General features: G+C 33.0%; 2 protein-coding genes across 9 annotated transcripts; both read right to left on the bottom strand.

The window, feature by feature from the left end:
• Positions 1 to 5026: 5026 nt before the first annotated feature.
• On the bottom strand, positions 5027 to 7420 carry LOC130648930 (uncharacterized). The gene is made up of 4 exons (XM_057455061.1): positions 7354 to 7420; positions 6466 to 6987; positions 6212 to 6358; positions 5027 to 5416 (listed from the first exon to the last, which is right to left on the bottom strand). The coding sequence occupies exons 2-4, from the start codon at positions 6980 to 6982 to the stop codon at positions 5136 to 5138; spliced, it is 945 nt and encodes a 314-aa protein (XP_057311044.1). The 5' UTR covers positions 6983 to 6987; positions 7354 to 7420; the 3' UTR covers positions 5027 to 5135.
• A 5960-nt stretch (positions 7421 to 13380) lies between these two features.
• On the bottom strand, positions 13381 to 19140 carry LOC130648934 (uncharacterized). 8 transcript variants are annotated; one of them, XM_057455068.1, is made up of 6 exons: positions 18778 to 19136; positions 18401 to 18676; positions 18233 to 18322; positions 17939 to 17986; positions 13878 to 13941; positions 13381 to 13709 (listed from the first exon to the last, which is right to left on the bottom strand). In XM_057455068.1, the coding sequence occupies exons 5-6, from the start codon at positions 13933 to 13935 to the stop codon at positions 13465 to 13467; spliced, it is 303 nt and encodes a 100-aa protein (XP_057311051.1). In that variant the 5' UTR covers positions 13936 to 13941; positions 17939 to 17986; positions 18233 to 18322; positions 18401 to 18676; positions 18778 to 19136; the 3' UTR covers positions 13381 to 13464. The 8 variants fall into 8 exon arrangements, with proteins under 8 accessions (XP_057311051.1, XP_057311053.1, XP_057311054.1 ...); XM_057455070.1 differs by having other exon boundaries at positions 18637 to 18676; XM_057455071.1 differs by having other exon boundaries at positions 17933 to 17986; positions 18401 to 19140.
• Positions 19141 to 19438: the final 298 nt, after the last annotated feature.

The raw sequence follows: 19438 nt of genomic DNA, 5'->3' as shown, positions 1-19438 counted from the left end.
CTACTAATCTGTTCCCAGGGATTAATATTTTATATCAATATCAGATGAGGAGTAGCCAGCCCTGGGAATAGGGTCATATTCAGTGTTTAATTTAATTCTTAAAATTTTAATTCTTGTTGTGCTATAGTCAGTTGTGCAATACTTAAAAACGCCATCATGCATTCTATGACGTATTTAAACTTTCCTTGATAACAGTTCAGGTTAAATATATTCTTTTGACGCAACGAAAGCCGCAATTATGATAACTAAGATAGATGTAGTTAATTTACGATAACATCAAATTAAATATAATGCTAGGTCAGGAATTATATCACACACTTAACCTGAAACCCAGATTCCTTTTTAAATAAGTTACATCGCAGGAGAAACAAAACTGGGTAAGAATATGTTGATATTTATCCCGCTGAGTTTATTCATTCCAAAGGAAGTTTATTCTCGCGTTATCGGATTCGCATGTTGAAGTCTTCTCTCTGTGTTGACAGTTCTATGTCTGTTGTTACGTCTATCTCTTAGCTAGCGGAAAGGATTAACTCAGTAAAAACTTTGAAAGAAGAATAATGTGGAATTAAGGCTTTAAATTTTCTCACTGTGCAGGATCAGGTTGCATAATCGTTTTTCCACAGTTGGTTTTACTTATAGCTCTGTAAACTATGATAATTCCTTATGTATGGAGCACAATATAGTTTGACGGATCACACCTCTAAATACACTCTCCTCCGCATCTTCCTTGATACAGTTTCCGAACCATCGTGTAATAATCAATCTTACATATAGCAAGATGAAATTATTATATAATAAAAAAACTGGGGTAGGCGTTCGATTCCCACTCTGATCGAAGATTTAGTAAACATTATAGAAAGTAGCATACGACGATAGACAACAGAAGTCCAACTCCGATCTTCAATCATTTATCTAAATTTCAACAATTTGTACTGCTAGTCTGTAATATCTATTATTCATAATGGCAGGTAACTAACGGCTGCCAGTATTTTTCTTTCTTCCAAACTTAAAAGAAATTACTTCCGTTGGTTTTTTAATGTATAAATGCAACATTGAAAAAGGGGGTAGATGATACAGATATAAGCATTTTCTTAAAGAATATCGATATTGAAATTTTTTTCAATGCTAACTTCGTTCTCAGTACTTTTTTCCTAAGGATATTACTACATGTCCTCCATGAATGTAGTTCCCAGGGCTTTTAAATGATCAGGCCTCACTAACCGCTGACCATATAAGTCTCAGGTGTAAAACTGTCTTTAATAAACATGCATGTTTGAGAAGACTGGTGATAACTACTTGTTGTATTGACGTGTGGATGACGTGTGTTGTTATCTGGTAAAAAATACGGCTCATATTTCTGTGTACCATTAACAAGATTGTTAGTAGAGCAAGCCGCCATCATGAGAAAATATAGCATGAAAAAATAGTTGATGTTTCTTATTTAGAACTCTTAATTTTACTAACATATCGTGATCGCCAACGACGATGTAATTCTCGCTTTACTAACATATTGTGATCGCCAACGACGATGTAATTCTCGCTTTACTAACATATTGTGATCGCCAACGACGATGTAATTCTCGCTTTACTAACATATTGTGATCGCCAACGACGATGCAGCTCTCGCTGTCTTAACTATTATTATTTTGAAATATTTTTTTGGAACTTTTCACCCACGATCAGGCACTTTAAAACGGATATTAAAAAGGGCGGATGTTTGTTTACATCGAGTGTTTGTTTAAATAGGGCGTTTGTTTTTTCTGTTAAAGGTAGCACGTCTACTTTTTTTACTCTCAAAACTACGTCATTGAATGATGCACGTCATTTGATGACGCACGTCATCAAGCGACGCACTTGTGTTGAATTTATGGGTATTTTCTTCCGTCTGTTGATGTATAATGACGTAACCTCTCTAATACGTGTTTAGTCTGTTTTAAAAACATTTCGTTTTGCAGATATGTTGATCAAAATTTCGCGAACATTGTTGTGAAAAGTTGGACAAAACTGACTGTACGTCGGGCTATGTCTTTCTTCTGCCGTACAAATGTAGGTCTTCTCACGTAAATCTAGGTTCTGCATATGCGCAAGTATCTGTATAAGCGAAAAGCGGAGTGTCAAATAAAGCTCCTTGAATAAAGTAAACTTGATATTTATTAAACGTAAATTTTTAGGAATCACAAAAACAGAAAGTCACTAAAAATGTTTTTTTAACTTTTCTGTCTATTTTCTTCATATTTTTATTTCACCTACTTAAACTGGCCACCAACATACATGTAACAAAGTTGCGAAAATAGTGCCTGTAGGTAATTAAGTGTATGTGTTTGTCATCTCTCAGCAACACGCTTATTCCAACTTATTGCAGAATGTCTATTCAGGCTAAATTGGGATGGAAAACGGTACTATAACTTGTCCCTCTAACCTTTGAGTAAAGTCACATGCTCGTGCACCCCTCATCCCCATAAAAAGGATAAAATGGTAGAATAAACACTCTGTGTATTTGCATAGATGGCGTCAGTGTTAAACAATGTCTTTTTATGATAACAGAAAATAGTGCCTGTAGATAAATTAGTGTGTGCATTTGTTATCTGCCCCGTTATTACATGCATGTTGGTGAAAGACTTGTGACCAACACACATGTAATAAATATTTATATAACAAATACAGCATTTAAAAACACTCCCACGATAATGTACTTTTCAAAATTAATTTCTCCCTCCCTGAAAACACAATACATTCCGCGAAGTGTAAAAGCAATTTTTATCGCAAGCCATAAAAAAATTTAAGAGCAGTCACAAAATCTCACCACTCAACCACGTGCTCAACAAAGTTATGCACAGGCCGCGGGGGCGTTGTGCTAGTCCCATGTGTAATTAGGGTTAAGCCTCTTGGTCCCTAACCCTTATGATGTTTGAGTGAAGGTTCCTTGTACTGTCAAGAAGCGTAAAACGTCTAAAGCATAAACAGAGAAGCAAATATTATTTTTCTGTTTTAAAACAGGTGTACCGATGTGTGCACATGTTAAAGATTTTATAGATAATAATAGAAGGTAGGAATTATTAATTTACGATTAACAATTACACTACGATAAATCAAATTTAAAAATAATAGTATGTAAAATACTAAAACTCTTTTGATTTTAAAAATTTATATAATAAACAATATAAATAATTTATTTTAAACTTTGAGAGATTTGCAATTGTAATTTATCCTTGCGAAAAGATACGACAGATACAAAGATACGAAAGATAAGTTGGCGAAACAGAAATCGATATGGCGAAGTATGGCAGATTTGTACTCTTATTTACGGCCGTTACGGCTTTTTGCCTCACCGTCACATGTGCAGCTGGTGATCATTGGGGTTTTTACGATATTAAAGATTTTGGGTTAAAAATTCATCAAGGCATCTTTCAAATGTGCGTGGATGGACAACCTAAGTGTATAGAATATCCACCGGTAGACAATGAAAACATTTTAAATGCTTGCCGAGCTGTGCTTATAATAGCGTGCTATTCAAGTGTTACAGCCGCAGCGCTTTCATTCCTAAGCATTTTTTCAATAAAAATCAAAGGGTGGAATATTTCAATTTTCTCTCTTTGCTCCGCTCTTGTTTTAGCCGGTGCACTGTCCGGATACATGCTTATGCCGATAGAAGATTTGCTACCGCCCGGTGTAAAAAGTTTTGGCATGAAATTACCGGATGTTGTGTACGGACGAAGTTTTACACTCGGATGGGTCGGGTGCGTGTTTTGTGTTGCTACAACAATAACTGGCTTCTTTGCCGAAAGATTTTAAATCGTGTTCAGTGTTGCCATGGAAACAAAAACGAAAACACAGATAACATGATTTTGTGCAGAAACTGAAAAAAATGTAAATATTAGGGAGGATTTTCACGAAGGAAAATTCGCCAGCAAAATGTATATAAGCATGCGCAGTTATGTTTGTTTTATATTTGCGGAAAAAAATTCGCCTTACTAAAAAGTTTACTAAAAATTTGCCCTGCTAGAAAGTAGAACAGTCCTTTTATTTTTTAGCGGCGAAAAATTTCGCTGTAAAATTTTCGGCCAATTGGAAGGTAACTTTCAGTATTTATTTTTAGAAAAACTCATTGCTAAAAAAATTCACAATATAGTATAGTAAAATTTATCATATTATTCAATGGAAGATTCCGTTTCTTAGTGAAATACATGGAACTTGGTACAGTAAAAAATCAGCTTCGTGAAAATCCCTCTTTATATGAGACTGCAGTTTAATTTTGAAACATTTTCACTGTTATTTTGCTGCTCAGAATTTTCTTTGTATTTCTTTTTTGGTGCTGTTGTCAATAAGAAAATTTGAATACGTCTTTAGTGTATATAAACCTTGCATTGGAGATGGTGATTTTGTGTGAGTACTTCACGTGAGTATAAGATACGCCTAGGATTATGAAGAAGGGCTCTCTGCATAAGAATAAAGCGCGATATCACTCGTCCATAAGTGAACGAACTGTATTTATCAAATTTTCAGGTAGCATGCAATTTAAAGTTGATAGAAACAGGCCCAAATATTTCGGAATCTCTTTTTTTATTATTGAGTGAGATATTGGTTAGATAACCCAAAAATTGGCTATACTTGAACCTGATTAAAACTTTTTTTTGATCCTGTTTAATGTCTCTTTATCGTCAGAAGCTGTGAAAACCATTTTACTTTGAATAGTCCGTTTTTAAAAGACTTTGGTTTCAAAATTTACTGATACTAAGAATAAGTAGCGGAATGGATAAAAAAAGTTACAATTCAGACTCGTTAGGCTTCAAATTCCCTTTTTAAATACTTTTGCCTGTTTAAAGTAGCTATAATCGCAATATCGGAGTTGTTATTTTTTTTATAATACAAGTAAATTGATGTTAAACGTCTTTCTCGTTTAATAAAACCATCATTCTTTTCTATGTAGTCGATGTTGCACCATTTGGAAACCTCAGTTAAATCATGGATGCACGAAAATACTACTTTACGGGAGTAAAACACAATTACACAAATCTGGGTTAATCAACAAATAGATAAAAAATATGAAGATTAATATCATATATGTTACATATTCAATATAGTTATAAAACTTTTGATTAGTTCATTTTTCTATCATCTGACATTAGAAATGACATTTATACGTATCCACCATATTTGCTTTTCCTGCCACTGATCAATTCTCCAATGTTTACTATTACTGCAGCGAACAACAAGACAATTCCAAAACAAAAAAGGATGTGAGAATAACCATTCTTTTCTGTTATTTTCAGAGTGTCAAATAAGGTAGCATATTGATCGAATAATGGTTTGCTAAACTTTTTAAGTTCTGCAAGGTTCCTTTCTTTTTGATCTTCAAAATCGGTTTTAAGGTTAAATTCTTTTTTTAATACTGCAACTCCAGCAATTGAAGATACAACTGAGAATAAAAAAGATAAACCATTAATGCTTGCGATCTTTAGAGAATTTCGCGAGGTTAGTTAATTTTGCGAAAATTAGAAGGAAACTTGTTTTTCCCTAAATCCGCGAAAATTACTCCTTTGGAAATTTAAATTCTTTGTCTTCTGAAACTTAGATTCTTTGTCTTCTGAAAAAAACACTTGACGGGCTAACTCTACGCCGCATTTTGTTTGAAAATTTTTAAAACGAAAACGTTTGAGCATGCGCATGGGAAATTCCTAATTTTCACGTGTATTTATCTCTCATTCCTTCGTTGCATTGATTTTGACGACGTTATTTTAAAAAAGGAGAACAAATCGTCGTCTGCCAAAATTTAACTTGACTATTTTTGCTTTTACTTAAAAAAAGAAAGAAAAAGAGCGCATTTTTTGTTTTAACATTCGAAACAATTTTTGGCCGAATTTTTGTCATGAAATTAGCCTTTTACATTAATTTATTCAATAACCTAGCACTGTATGTAATAAATATGTGAATTTCAACTTCAATTTTTTGTCTCCTATATAAAAGCCCTTGAAATACGGTATAATTTGAAAAAGATATGACATCGATTTTTTTCTTTGTAAAATTCGCGAAATATTAAGACTTGCTAATATGTTGTGCAAAAATTAGTTCTTGGGAACTTTAATTTTCTGATTAGAAAAAAAAGAATACATTTTCACAATCAGGATATTTGTCAGGAACTGCAATACAAGCTCAGTAACGCATCCTAAGAAAGATACCATATTGTCATCAATGTTAAGAACAAAAAACCTACTTGCAATCAAAGCACAAGCAACAACAATACCCACAATCCATTGTTTGTAGGAGATATCCAAACAAGGAGCTTTTACAAATGAAGCAACCAAGGCTAAACTAGCAAACACTGCAGCTGCAATAATACAAATCTTGACATTGTTCAACGCTAAAATTGAAAGAATTTTTTATTTTAACAATTATAGCATATATAATAGAAAAAGAAATCAGAGCTTAACAGAAATGACTTTAAATACAAACAAACAAATGTTATACCATCGAAATAACCATCAATATTCTTCACTTCCTCATTTAACTTAACTCCAAGTCGTTTTAAGTTTGTTTTATATTCTTTCCATAAATCACTTAAATGTGAAATACTATGACATTTAACAACCATCCCAACTTGCACTTCAATCTGACGGTTGATGGTGTCGATAAGATTTTTGTCGATTGCATCACTCTTTTTTTCAACGTCCAAACAAATCTCCTTCATGCCGCTGCTGATTGTTACATCAAATGAAAGCGATCTTAATAACGTTAATGATTCCATTTGATTCAATAATTTTTGTAGGTTCACAGAATTTACGCCTCCGATGGAGATCTGATTTTGTAGATTTGTAACACTTTTAGAATTGCTGTTGGGTATTAATGCTTTGACTATGCTATCAACATCAGCCGAGAAAGTGGTAACCACCCACTTGTTGGTTGTTAGCCCTACAATGTGTGCCAGTACAGCCAACGACAACCACGCTAGTCCAATAATGGAAAGGATTTTAAACTTTTCAGTCATCTTATCTAAAAACGTTACAAGTAAAGAATAAATAAATATTGTTTTATCACCAAACTTTTTCAGTCCTTAATAGTCAACTCGAATGTCTTCATATTTACATATCCGCTAATTTCGATTTTCTTAATCCCTTGCTACATAAAATTTTTGTATATTATTCTGCTTTATCACATTTTTGTTTATTCGAACTTGTTTTCCACTCCCCCTCGATTTGAAACGAGTGGATTTCTACTGCTTTTTTTTTTTTAACAATATGTAACAATAGAGAAAGAATGTCAATTAGGTAACTTCTTAGTAGATACTTTTCATCCACACAAACAAAGTATAAAATAGTAATTGTATTTACAAGATGAAAGAATAAAAATTGAACTTACTTGAGCTGTCTTTTAAAACTGTGATATTTCTTCTGTATACAATGTAGTAGAAATTTTGTTGTTAAAAAATTTGTTCGCGCGCTATTTAAAGTAGCTAGCCTAATGATAACATAATTGATTATGTAATGAAATTTGCTTTTTAAAGCAAATTTCGGTTGTAAAAATAAATTCAAAGTCGTTGTAAGGGTTAAACATCAAAAACCATTGTCAACACATACAATAAAAAAATGACTTGGCAGTTTAGCCAAATGCCCTTACAGACAAAGAATTTTAATTTCTGAATGATTTTAAGTAAGAATAAGATTGGGTGTAGAAATGTAACAAATTGATGTCAATTTTTCTTAATTATGCCTGGCTTTATGACATGATCCTTTTTTAATTAAATGATATTACTGGTGTAAGATTTTAGAAAGGTGTTTTTTTTACAATTTACTTTTTTGTTCAATAAGTAAGATTACAATCATAAAACCTAAAAATGCAGGGGAATGTTTACAAGGAAGTATAAACAGGGAATTATATGTAGAAAAATATATGCAGGAAATTAAAAGCAGGGAATTATATAGAGGGAAATATATGCAGGGAATTATATGTTTCTTCCGTTCGAATTTTCAGGGGAGTTTTTTAATTTTTAATAATTTAATTTAATTATTTTGACTTTCTATGTCGTCGTACGTACTCGATTCAACAGATAAATTTGTCCCAACTTTTCGTTTATATTCTTCGGAGCAATTAAATGTAGTTTATAAACAGAAGGAGGACAAGAAAATGATTTGGATAATTAAATGCTTAAAATATCAGATGCATCACAATTGGTTTTCTCAGATTAACGATATCATTTTTTTTCAGATCACGTAAACACATTCGTTGATATTCTTTTTCTTCATTAATTAGTTGTTTATCTGTTCGAGTTCCTTAATAAGCAAAAAATATTATTTTCTGTACTATATATACACTAGTCGTTAGCCGTGGAAAAATTCACGGGTTCGCCCGTCCTTTAGATTTAATCGTTGCAACAAAGTGGACTAAAATATATCGAATTTGGTATTGGCGCGCATTTTTAAAATTTCGTGTTTCCGTTACGAGACGCGGCTTTCGCGGACACACAGACAAAATACGGCTATTATTAAAGAGATTAAGGAAGTATAAAAAAAACACTATAAGTTGTGCAAATGAGAAAACCATTTCAGGAGAGGTATCAAATAATAGTAAAAAATTTGTAGCTGATTAATTTGAATAACTTTGTTATTTGTGGTGCTTCCCTTGCAAGTGCATTATGACTAGAATCGTTGTGGATCAAACCATGTGGCGAATATAACCACATTGATTTAAAAAAATAAATACTGAAAAAATTAAAAGTTTGGATTTGTTTGTTTGTTTATGTTAGTATCAGGCTTTATTGCTAATCTCTTTAATAATAGCCGTCGTCTGTCTGTCTGTGTGTCCGCAAAAGCGGTGTCCCGTAACGGAAACACGAAATTTTTAAAATACGCACGAATATCAAGTGCGATATATTTTTGTCCACTTTGTTGCGACGGGTAAATCTAAAAGGTGGCGAACGCGACGGGCGACCCCGTGGATTTTTCCACGGGTAAACGACTAGTCTTTATTATAATACCCGTGTGCGTCTGTATGTCACGCAAAATGGTACCGCAAGTAACGAGAATCACGCAATGCAGTATAAAAAGAACAGACAAACCCGTGGATTTTTCCATGGGCCAACGACTAGTTTTTATAATTTCGGTTTCTGTATTTTTCGCTGTTTTATCCACTTATGCTTTTTTTTTACAAAAGCTTCAGAAGGTGCAGTGATAGAGCTTGGCGATAAAGGAAGAACGCCATCATAAACCCTAAACCCACCAGGGAGTGGGAATCTGCCCACCCACCACCGATTGTTTTAATAACGTTTTGTTATTCTTTGGTATGATATTTACTGAGTTTTTATATGTATTTATTAGACACCTACACGCCAAGTGTTTAGCTCCCTCCTCTCAAAGTCTTTGATGTTAGAGCTAAGAACTTAAAACTGATAACACAACTTTATTTGTTTGTGATTAACCCGAACTTCCTATTTCTTTGGATTTTACACATAAATCAATTTTAGGAAATTTGGGCTTTTTATGGGAATTATGTAAGAACCAGAAAACATGTTAAAATTTTATTTAGCTACCAAAAACACTAAATAGAATGGAATACTTCGTCCTGTAACAAAAGTAATTGAATTTTAAGCAGATATAGTGATATTTTGGGTGAATTTCAAGCTTCCAATGACGTCGCAGAAAAAATGCTTGCTTAAGCAAAAAATTATTATACCATTTCGTTTCTTCATGTCATTTTATGATTGGTAAGTTCCTGTGTTAATATTATAATACTTTGAGTTGAGGATCACAGGTTTCATTATGATGAAGAATTCAAATCACTATAATTTCAGAGCGTCATTTTTTCTCGAAAGAAGAATCGTCATTTGTCATTCTTATTTAATGTCTAATGTTTTAAATGTCTAACGGAGTTCTTTTTTCCAAGTGTAGCTATTATGGCAAGGGGAGTTACTATGAAGAAGTCAGTATCATTCGATATGTCAGCTCAATTTTTAGCCTCGTTGTGAAAACAATATGAATATAAATTTCTATTTAAGATTGCACAAGATTGTGACGTCAATTTTTTTGTTCTCTCTGCAAAGTTAATGTCATCAGCTATGGACATCCTAATTATGTAGCTAAGGAACATAAACGACAATGTCTTTGAGTTACGTTTTTATAATTAACTGGATTTACTTTTCTAAGGCTGCTTTTACACGATCAAATTTTACAACAATTAGTTGACATTTTTTGTCGGAATATTCTATATTACTTCCTTTTTTGATGTGACTCATCTTACCTTGCACTGATCGGACAAGACGGGTCAGATTCTACTTGCAGTAAAATCTATTAAACTGGTACCATTTTTAATTTTTTTGTGTCATTTTTATTTCAGGTTTTAGCATATGTACTATATTTTTTTTTTGCAAAAAAATTTCATTTCATTCATTGTCTTTCTGAAATTTTTCTATTTGTTAAGTGACCTGTCTTGCCCCGAACTACGTTATATATTTAAAATTCAGTACCATGCGATAACAAGTACATAACCACGTGATCTGACACTGGCGTTACACTTTCATTCATAAACAGAAGATGAGAGATTTTCTTTGCTTTCATGAATGCATTTATTTTAAAACATAGATTTAGAACCGAGACAGACCAAGCAGCCAAACTTGATCTTCGTGCGTGTAAGAGCACAGTGAATAACTTTGCTTGCGTATGACAGAAAATTTTAACCAAACGCTTTGCTTGTCAACCAAATAACATAACATAGCAACATTAGCAACAACAGCAAAATTCAACCGGTTTTTGTGTTTTTCGCAGGGTAATCTTATGCATAAACCTAGAGTGTAACATTTACGATTAAGCAAATCCCCTTCCCAAAATCGACAAATTTGTCTTTGTTGTTTTTATTATCATGTAGAGAGAGTGTATCATTCAAGAGAAATTACGCTTATATAAACTACGAATTTGGAATTTAGAGTACTAAATCGCAAGAATGAATGAATGAAATTTAACGAATGAATAAATGGAGGAAAATTTGCATGATTGTATATGTATAAAATGTATTTCATAAATTTAGATCGTGTAAAACCTACTTAACAGGTTATGACTTTTAAAAGATCTAATAAGCACATTTGTTTTTAACCCTTAATTAGATGATAAAAGAAGACTTTTATATTTTTAACAAGATCAAAGGAATGGTTCTTAAAGATATGAAGAACTTTAACTGGGCCTTGGAAATAAATGTTTTAATATACTAAACATAGCTGAGCGAATTAAAAAGTGTACAGTACACATTTAACAATTGAAGTTAATACAGCCAATATTAAGAATGGCATGCACACGAATACTGTCATTTGGTTTTGGTGTATTCGCAATTCTCTTCCTTTTATACTGGTGTCTTGTAATACCGCTTCATGAGCTGCCATCATCTTTCAGGAAATCACTTGATGTTACCGCAACAGCCATTATATTTTTGATAGCAACATTTAGTAACATACTCCTGTCTTTGGCTGTTAGTGTTCGTTCAAAAAGTTGCTGCAGCCAAGCCTATTTGATTGTCATATCGTCACTCAGTGATTTATTCATGACGTGGATCATACTGACAACAAAATTACTGCAGACATGGAACGAAAATGATGACACAAATCTTGTCGCAGGACTTAGCGTTGTTTTGTTTCATTCAAGTACATTCTTTTCATTATCAGTCGCCTCGATGGTCCTGTTTAACCTATGGAATACATATTTTATAATATCATGCCTAAGTGATAACACAATATCAGCAAAGGTTGGAACGATTCTTACTGTCATCTTGTACTCGTTTATGGTTACTTTAGTAAATACAAGTTATACAGAAACTAGCTGGATATTTCTGTTTAATTCTGTTTCACTTTTCCTTGGTCCAGTGTTTGTAATGTTATTCTTAACCGCTTTATCGTTTTGTGTGACCAAACGGAAAGAAGATTCACGTACATACAAAGATTTAAACGAAATAACTAGCACATTGGTCTATGCAAACTGTCTACTTCTATTGCTACTTACTGCTCCCTTGTTTACGCTTGGTCTGGTGGAACAATATTGTTGCCACGTGAGCAACAGGCAGGTCATATTGCATATTACGATTGCTTTATATGCTGGAGTTTATCCAACAATAAAACCACTTGTGTATCCATGGATCGATGCTAACATAAAAACATCATATCATTATATAGTTTTTGAAAGTTTCTTAGAAGCAAATCGTAACGTAAAGAAGCCAATTGTCATCAATAATTTTTTAGATACGCGGTTGTGATTGGCTACTTTGGTGTAAAATAATGTGGTGTCTTATCTCGAGAAAAAGAAATTATTAAATGCTGATAATAAGATATTTTGCCTTCATAACCTGACGACCTGCAGCTATTTGTAGTGCGTACTGGGTTTTTTTTGGCTTTTAGTCGATGGTTTATTTACACGAGTGAGGTGTGTACGATTGTATAATTATGGAAACAAAAGTAAATTTTTTTTTACTGTGCGCTTTAATTTCAATGTGATTGAAATTACGGCAATCATGATCTATACTTCTACTTGCATTGACAATGATTCAGATATCGCTAAGAATTAAGCAAAGCGTCTGTATATAGTTTATTGTTATATTTACTAGACCCGTGGAGAAATCAACCTGTTAAAAATGGTTAACGGCGTTTCATTGTTTTATATATTCAATTCATTCAAAAATGTGAACAAAAATTATATATTATACAGGACAGTCTACTTATTTGAAATCTACTTATTTTCATCCATATAGTCATGAAACGTTGATAAAATTGTTGCCAGCAAGAGATATAGATATAAAATTATGAGACATCAGGGCGTCAGGTTTTAGAAATCTATTATTTTTTTCTCTCCCCCGTATAGAATCTATTACGTGGATGCAACAAAGTAGTTTTATGATCGCCCCTTTCTTAAGAACTGTCTTTTATATCGTACGAAATCTTAACAACGTTAGTGGGAAGTAAATGATTGCTTGCATGTTTGAGCAAAAAAATACTTGACGCTTGTCGTTTATAGCTTATGCAACAGAATCAGGTGGAGACATATTGGTTTTTTATTAGGCTAAAGACTTTCAAGAAAAACAAATAAGCAAAACAAACAAGTATACGAACAAACAAACAAACAAAAAAACAAACAAAAACGGGAAAATCTTTATTTTATCTGAAGTAACAGATACAAAATTGTGTGAAAAATGTGGGAAAAAATATTATTATCAGAAAATATTTAGTCCGAAATATTTAGTCCTTAATATTTGAGTCCGATAACCAACTACCTTACATACTAGTTGTCATTCCGTGGAAAATGCTTTTATTTTTTTCTAGTTTTAAAAACTTTTAAGCTTCAGGAATAAATCAAGAAAAAATTTATGAACTGAATGTGGTTGGAATACATTTATTGGGAAGGACGCACGACTGATAAGTTATCGTATACCTCTTTACTTTTCCAATTTGATAAAAAATTTACAATTTCTTCTAATCATTTCATTATATACTCATTTGCTGATCTAGTCGCCACCACAACCTCCGCCACAACCCCCACCACCACAACCTCCACCACAACCTCCACCGTCTCCACCACCATCACCTCCACCGTCTCCACCGCCGTCCCCTCCACCGTCTCCACCACCATCACCTCCACTGTCCCCACCACCTACACCACCTACGTCACCGCCAACTCCCTCATCACCATCAACATCACCGCCATCACCACCACCATGTGAACTGCTAGTACTACCGTCACCACCACCACCTACAAAACGAAAGAGAGATAATTATGTAGAAAAAAATGTATAAATGAAGTTAGAAACTTTCTGCCGTGGTCTATTACATATATCTGTATTTCTATCACAGAGTGGGGATCATAACTTGCACAATTGTGCAAAGATACAAAAGTTACCGAAGCAGTAACAACACGTACCGCGATGATGTTTTTTCTTTTTCTTTTGTGACGATGGACTAGATAAGCAGGAACCCATTTTTACCTAAACAAACAAATTATGACTTATTTTTTCTCTCTCTTGTTTATGAGAACATAAAAGAAAGGATTAATACTGTGGCCACAACTTTAGTGCTTTGTCCTTTCTAATGGAGAAAAATTAAGCTTTATAATGCCGCTACTTCATTTCAAAAGTGACCTTGGTAATAATTAAGAATATTTGATGCTTGTCTTAGTAAAATTTACAGTCAAAGTCAAGGTTTTAAAAAAATAGGATTTACTCTAAACGCATCGCATATTCGGTCTGGGGGCAAACAGGTAAACGCTAGGCACATATTTAACTTTTTTCTGAGAATATTTTGCTGACGTATGTTATTTGTCGAAGTGTTTTGATTCTTACTGTCGTCAAAACTGTATGATGCCATCTCTGTCGCATTCACTTTCGTGACTAACGATCTAAATCGTCATCTGGTAAATCAGTTGATTTAGACGTACGATGTGCGACGTACGACGAACGATGTGCGACGTACGACGTGTGACGTGTGATGTGCGACTTGTGACGTGCAATGTGACAGAACTTTTCCTAGTGTTATTGCAGAGTAGGGCATGCATTTCAAATTTCACCTGAAAAATATTTTATTCCTATGAGGGCTGAAGAGAAAATACTTGAGCTTTTGACGTACAACGTTAATAAAAAAATCGAATATCAAACTGCCTTATTTCGTTTTACGTTATCCGACTGTTATGCGAAAATTGTAATAAATTATTTTTACACTGTTACATTGTTATTACACGAAGTTTTTATTTTTATCTATTAGACACCTGCATGCCCAATTTGTAGGTCCCATACTTCTCAGAACCTTAGATATTCCTTTAGATATTCGCCATTAATCGAACCTACCCCTAAATTTCTACGAAATTCATATATTCGGGAAAGTATAAACACTTGTGATAGGATTATCCTTAGAATTTGACACAACAAAAGGAATCATTCGGTGTTTTTGGTATTTTATAATGCGTATTATGTATATACCGGAAAATATGTTAAATAAGTACTTATAGCGGTGTTTAGCGAAATTCAGGAAGAATTGTCACTTAGGAATTATTAATGATGTCAAGAATTGTCGTACTGAGCCAGCAAGAATTAGCATGTTTCAAGAGTGTAGATTTAACCAAATAACCTATATCCTAACTCCGATACAAATTTTGACAACTTTAAAAAGCGCGGTTCTAGTATACAAACAACCAATGTGATTACATAGCTCGAAATTAGCTGTCTTGATTCATTCATTATATTTTGTCCAAGATTCTAGCTAGCTGCTAAAACATAGTACATTATATACATTTAGAAATATTATTAGTGCAAGATGGCCATGCGTTCTTTTAGCATTCAAGTTTACTACAAATACTTGCAGAAGCATATAGTGCATAGCATAATACATTGAAATTTTACGTTAAAATTTTAACACCGGGTGCTGATAAGCTACATATGCTCTTTAAAGTGCGGACATTCTCAGGAAGTTTCAACTTATTGCTTCCAAATTTCAATTCTCAAGTAACTACGTAAATTTGGTTCCATCGCCTTATAAATAAACAGCAACGTGTTTTTCTTGTCAGAAAGTACTTTGATACGTCAATAGAAGCTTAAGATTTGTTTGAGATACCTATGTTTGTATAAAATCCGTTGACTTTATTTGTAGAACATATTATGGCGCTGTTTAAAGTTTGTGATAAAGAACTAAAAGTTATTTAGCATATTTTTCTCTGATAAAAATCGCTGAAGCTTTAGATTTTGAAGATTTATAAGCTGAAGATTTATTTGAGATACCTATGTTTGTATAAAATCCATTGACTTTATTTGTGATAAAGAACTAAAAGTTATTTGGTATATTTTTCTGCTAAAAATCGCTGAAATGATTCTTAATTTACATTAAAAAACTTTGTGAAATCGAAGTAATTACGTGTCCCAACTTTGCAAATGATCGCCTATTTACGAAAAAATAATGTGGTCTTATATTATATTCATATCGTTTCAGCTACTATAGTTATTCAAGTATAAGAAGCGTTTAGACATTTGTTGAAGGCATCATGCTATTTTCTTGCTTAAAACTGAGCAGATAATGTTGATGTCGTATCGTCGCAGTGGTAAATTAAATAAATTTTACCTGCTTTTTCAAGCTTGTGATTAATAATGCAAGATTCAGCTCAAGCTCATAGCAATGTTTTTATAACATGAATTTGAATGTGAATGTTTGATGACTATTTAAACATATCAACATACTGCACGTTTTCATGTCATAAATAAATGACAAAGTTAATGGGTTTTTACTAATTAAAATAATCAAATGGCTTCATGTTATAGCAGATTTCATATTGCCACAGTCAAACTGATTCAGATTCGCTTTTAATGTATTCCAGGAAATAAATATTAGGGAAATGTTTTCGGTCAAAAGTGGTTACATATATTTATATATCATTCACTTGGCATCGACTGATAAAAAGCAGCAGACTATGATATCATAAATAGTCTGGAAAAATATTACCAGACGAACTTCCAAATTCAGGTTACATACAACATCTTGTGTTACACCAAGGAGGTTTAGTTACACGTGGGTTTTTTTAAGTATTCAAGTTGCTGGCCCAATAAGAGGAAGCTTTAGGCCTAGCAACCATCCCCGGACACTTTCTTTCACTTCCATTCAATAAAAATTTAAATTAAATATAAGTGCTGTTATGTAAAATTTTGCTGTTGTTAGCTAGCTGCCTCTGTCTAAAACGTGAAAGTAGCCATACACTGGCTACAAAAAAAATCCAAATAGTCTTTCTTATGCCTAAGAGGAGCTTATGGCAAGTGTTAGGTAGCTACAATCTTTGCCAATTCCAATTATCCACACACTTTTACCTCCACCCCCCCCCCCTCCCTCAGACAATGTTGCAATCAGGTTTTTTGAAGACAGAAGTTTGCTGCTATAACTCTTCAACATTGTCTAAAGGAGGAGGGGGATAAGAAGAATCGCAATTCTGTATTTATTGCCTTTTCTGCCACTAGTGATCAGTTTTTGTATTTGTCTCAACTACTTTTGGCAACGATTGTACCTAGCTAGAATGTGTTTTTTTAGGCTGACAATGAATTTTGCAAACTAGCTAATTCTACAATATATAATTGCTGAGTTGTCTCAGCTGGACGGTATAATGACAGAATGTAACCGAAGTTGCGATAAACTTTTTTAAAATGGGTTTTACTACGCTTATATGCATGTACTATACTGTTTACTTGTACTAAGCGCTCAGCCCGGTGTCAGGACAAATTTTAAAACTTTTACGGAAACTTGTACCGCATATAAACTTGACCGATTGTTTTGCCTGTAACGGGGGTAACAAAGCGTTGTAAACTGTGTTTTTATTTCAGCTAAAGTGTATCTTATCGGTAAAAAGAAGTCAGCAAAAAAAATTAGCCGCAAAAATAAAAAGTCGGCAAAAATATTAGTCAGCTGGAGAAAATTTAGTCACTTTTTGCTGAATAATTTTTAGAAATTAGTCACTAATAAAGAATAATTGCATAAAATTGATAAAAATTGTCAACAAGGAAGAAAAATCAGCAAAAAGATGGTCGGAAAAAAAGTTAGGTCGGAAAAAAATGTCTGCAAAAAAGTTTAGTCGGTAAAAAATATTAGTCACCTAGCAAAAATTTAGTCACTTTTTGCCGACTTTTTTTTACCTATAAGGTAGTACAAGTTTATTTTGAAAATTATGCTTTCCCCTGAAACATATTATGCTTTGCTCGATTTACGACATATATACTACAAATCTCTACTAAAGCACTCTACTTGAATGTAAGGCACAGTTTGAAGCACTTATTTAGCGCTCCAACTTGTGTTTAACGCCAGGCCACACAGTTACTTGTGGCTTAACCCGGCGTAGCTAAATGTAATTTCACAATAACAAAAATTCAACTTCAGTAACTAACTTTGCTCTACTTAGACTGCAAACCTTCATAGTTGCACAACTGTGGAGATATAACAAGAATATTTACTAACACGCACCGCAAACACATCCTTCTTCTGATGAAAAATAGCAACCCAATTTTTTACCTAAACAATAAACAAAATCAATTCAATTTCTGAACTATTTAACCTGTCATTTTTGGACAAACAACGTATTCAAAAATGCTAGTCTAGGGTTTGCTTTCGCCTTCAGGAAAATCACAAATTCCGTAACACCAAGTGAGTCAGTGAAAGCCATTTGGGGGGATAAAGCGAAAAAATTATTAAGGGGGTAGGTCCGCTTTTAAATACCCTCCCCCAGTACTAAGTAACGCTACAAAAAATTTTCGCTACCTAATTTTTGAACAGCAGTGTAATGTAGTGGTATCAGGCTAGATTGGTATATCTTTTTACTTCCAAAATGTGATAATCAACCTAAAAAAGCTACAGTGGAAAATAACAATTAATTAGACACAATGTCTCTCTAAAATAGGTCTTGCAAATATAGAAAAGCGATGTTACCTGTTTTTCTTGCAAGACTGTGACTGATATTAAAGTATTCAAGTCAAACTGAATCAATGTTTTGACACTATACATATCTGAGTAAATGTTTTATTACCATTTAAAACATGTTTATGCCGCACGTTTTCACAAATGTCGAGTTTGTTGGAAGTTAATTTAATTATTAAAACCAATAACATGATTATATCCCATCTTGTTGTTATGTTAATATATGTATTTTTTTCTCCTTATTTTACCTGATTTGTATTTGCCTTCCAGCTTCCAGTAATAGAAATTCTCAAAGAGAATAAGTGTTTCTTGAGTAAAAATCTTTTTCAGATGAAAGGGACAAAAACTTTTTTAAGTGACAAAATTTTCATATCATGTTTCTTTATTACCTTCGCTTCCTTCCTTTTTGATTCACTGATCATCAATTTAGAATTAGATTTCATGTTTTTGTGTTGAACCAGTTAAGATCGAATTTCTTTAATGTTTTTATATGCGTATATACAAAGACAACAAAATAGAATACAATATATCTACAAATGCGTTTGATAGTTGTTAAGTTATATCTTAAATGTGTTTAACAATCCATGCAAATACGTTAGTCCCAAAGGTTTTGTTGCTATAGATACATTAATTACCCTTTCAATGGTCTATAATCACAGCATTTGAAATGCTGCGAATCGTTTGTGAATGTGTTATGTGTCCAAATATTAAGTGGAGCGTTTAACATAGCACGTAAAATGGATTGTTTTGAAAACTTAGGATCATGATGGGAAAATCACTTTTCTGTGGATTATTATATTGGACATTCATATATTCTACTCAATGGACTTTAGCTGTCTGACAGTTCGGTGGATGGACTAAAATTAGCAGGAGTAGTGCAGTAGTTAAGATTTGTAGTTTTAAGATTATTCGCTTCTGCAAGACATTAGGCGAGTAACATTAAATGAAAATAAATGTTTTAATTGATACAAAAGCATCCTAAAGTATTGTTAAAAATCCAGTCAAGGAAAGTATAAATAGTATTTAAAAGCTCTAAAAACGATTTATATT

Source organism: Hydractinia symbiolongicarpus, chromosome 7, assembly GCF_029227915.1.
Source record: "Hydractinia symbiolongicarpus strain clone_291-10 chromosome 7, HSymV2.1, whole genome shotgun sequence".
Taxonomy (NCBI): Eukaryota; Metazoa; Cnidaria; class Hydrozoa; order Anthoathecata; family Hydractiniidae; genus Hydractinia; species Hydractinia symbiolongicarpus.
The sequence above is the reverse complement of the archived record's forward strand: the minus strand, read 5'-3'. Positions and strand labels throughout refer to the sequence as shown.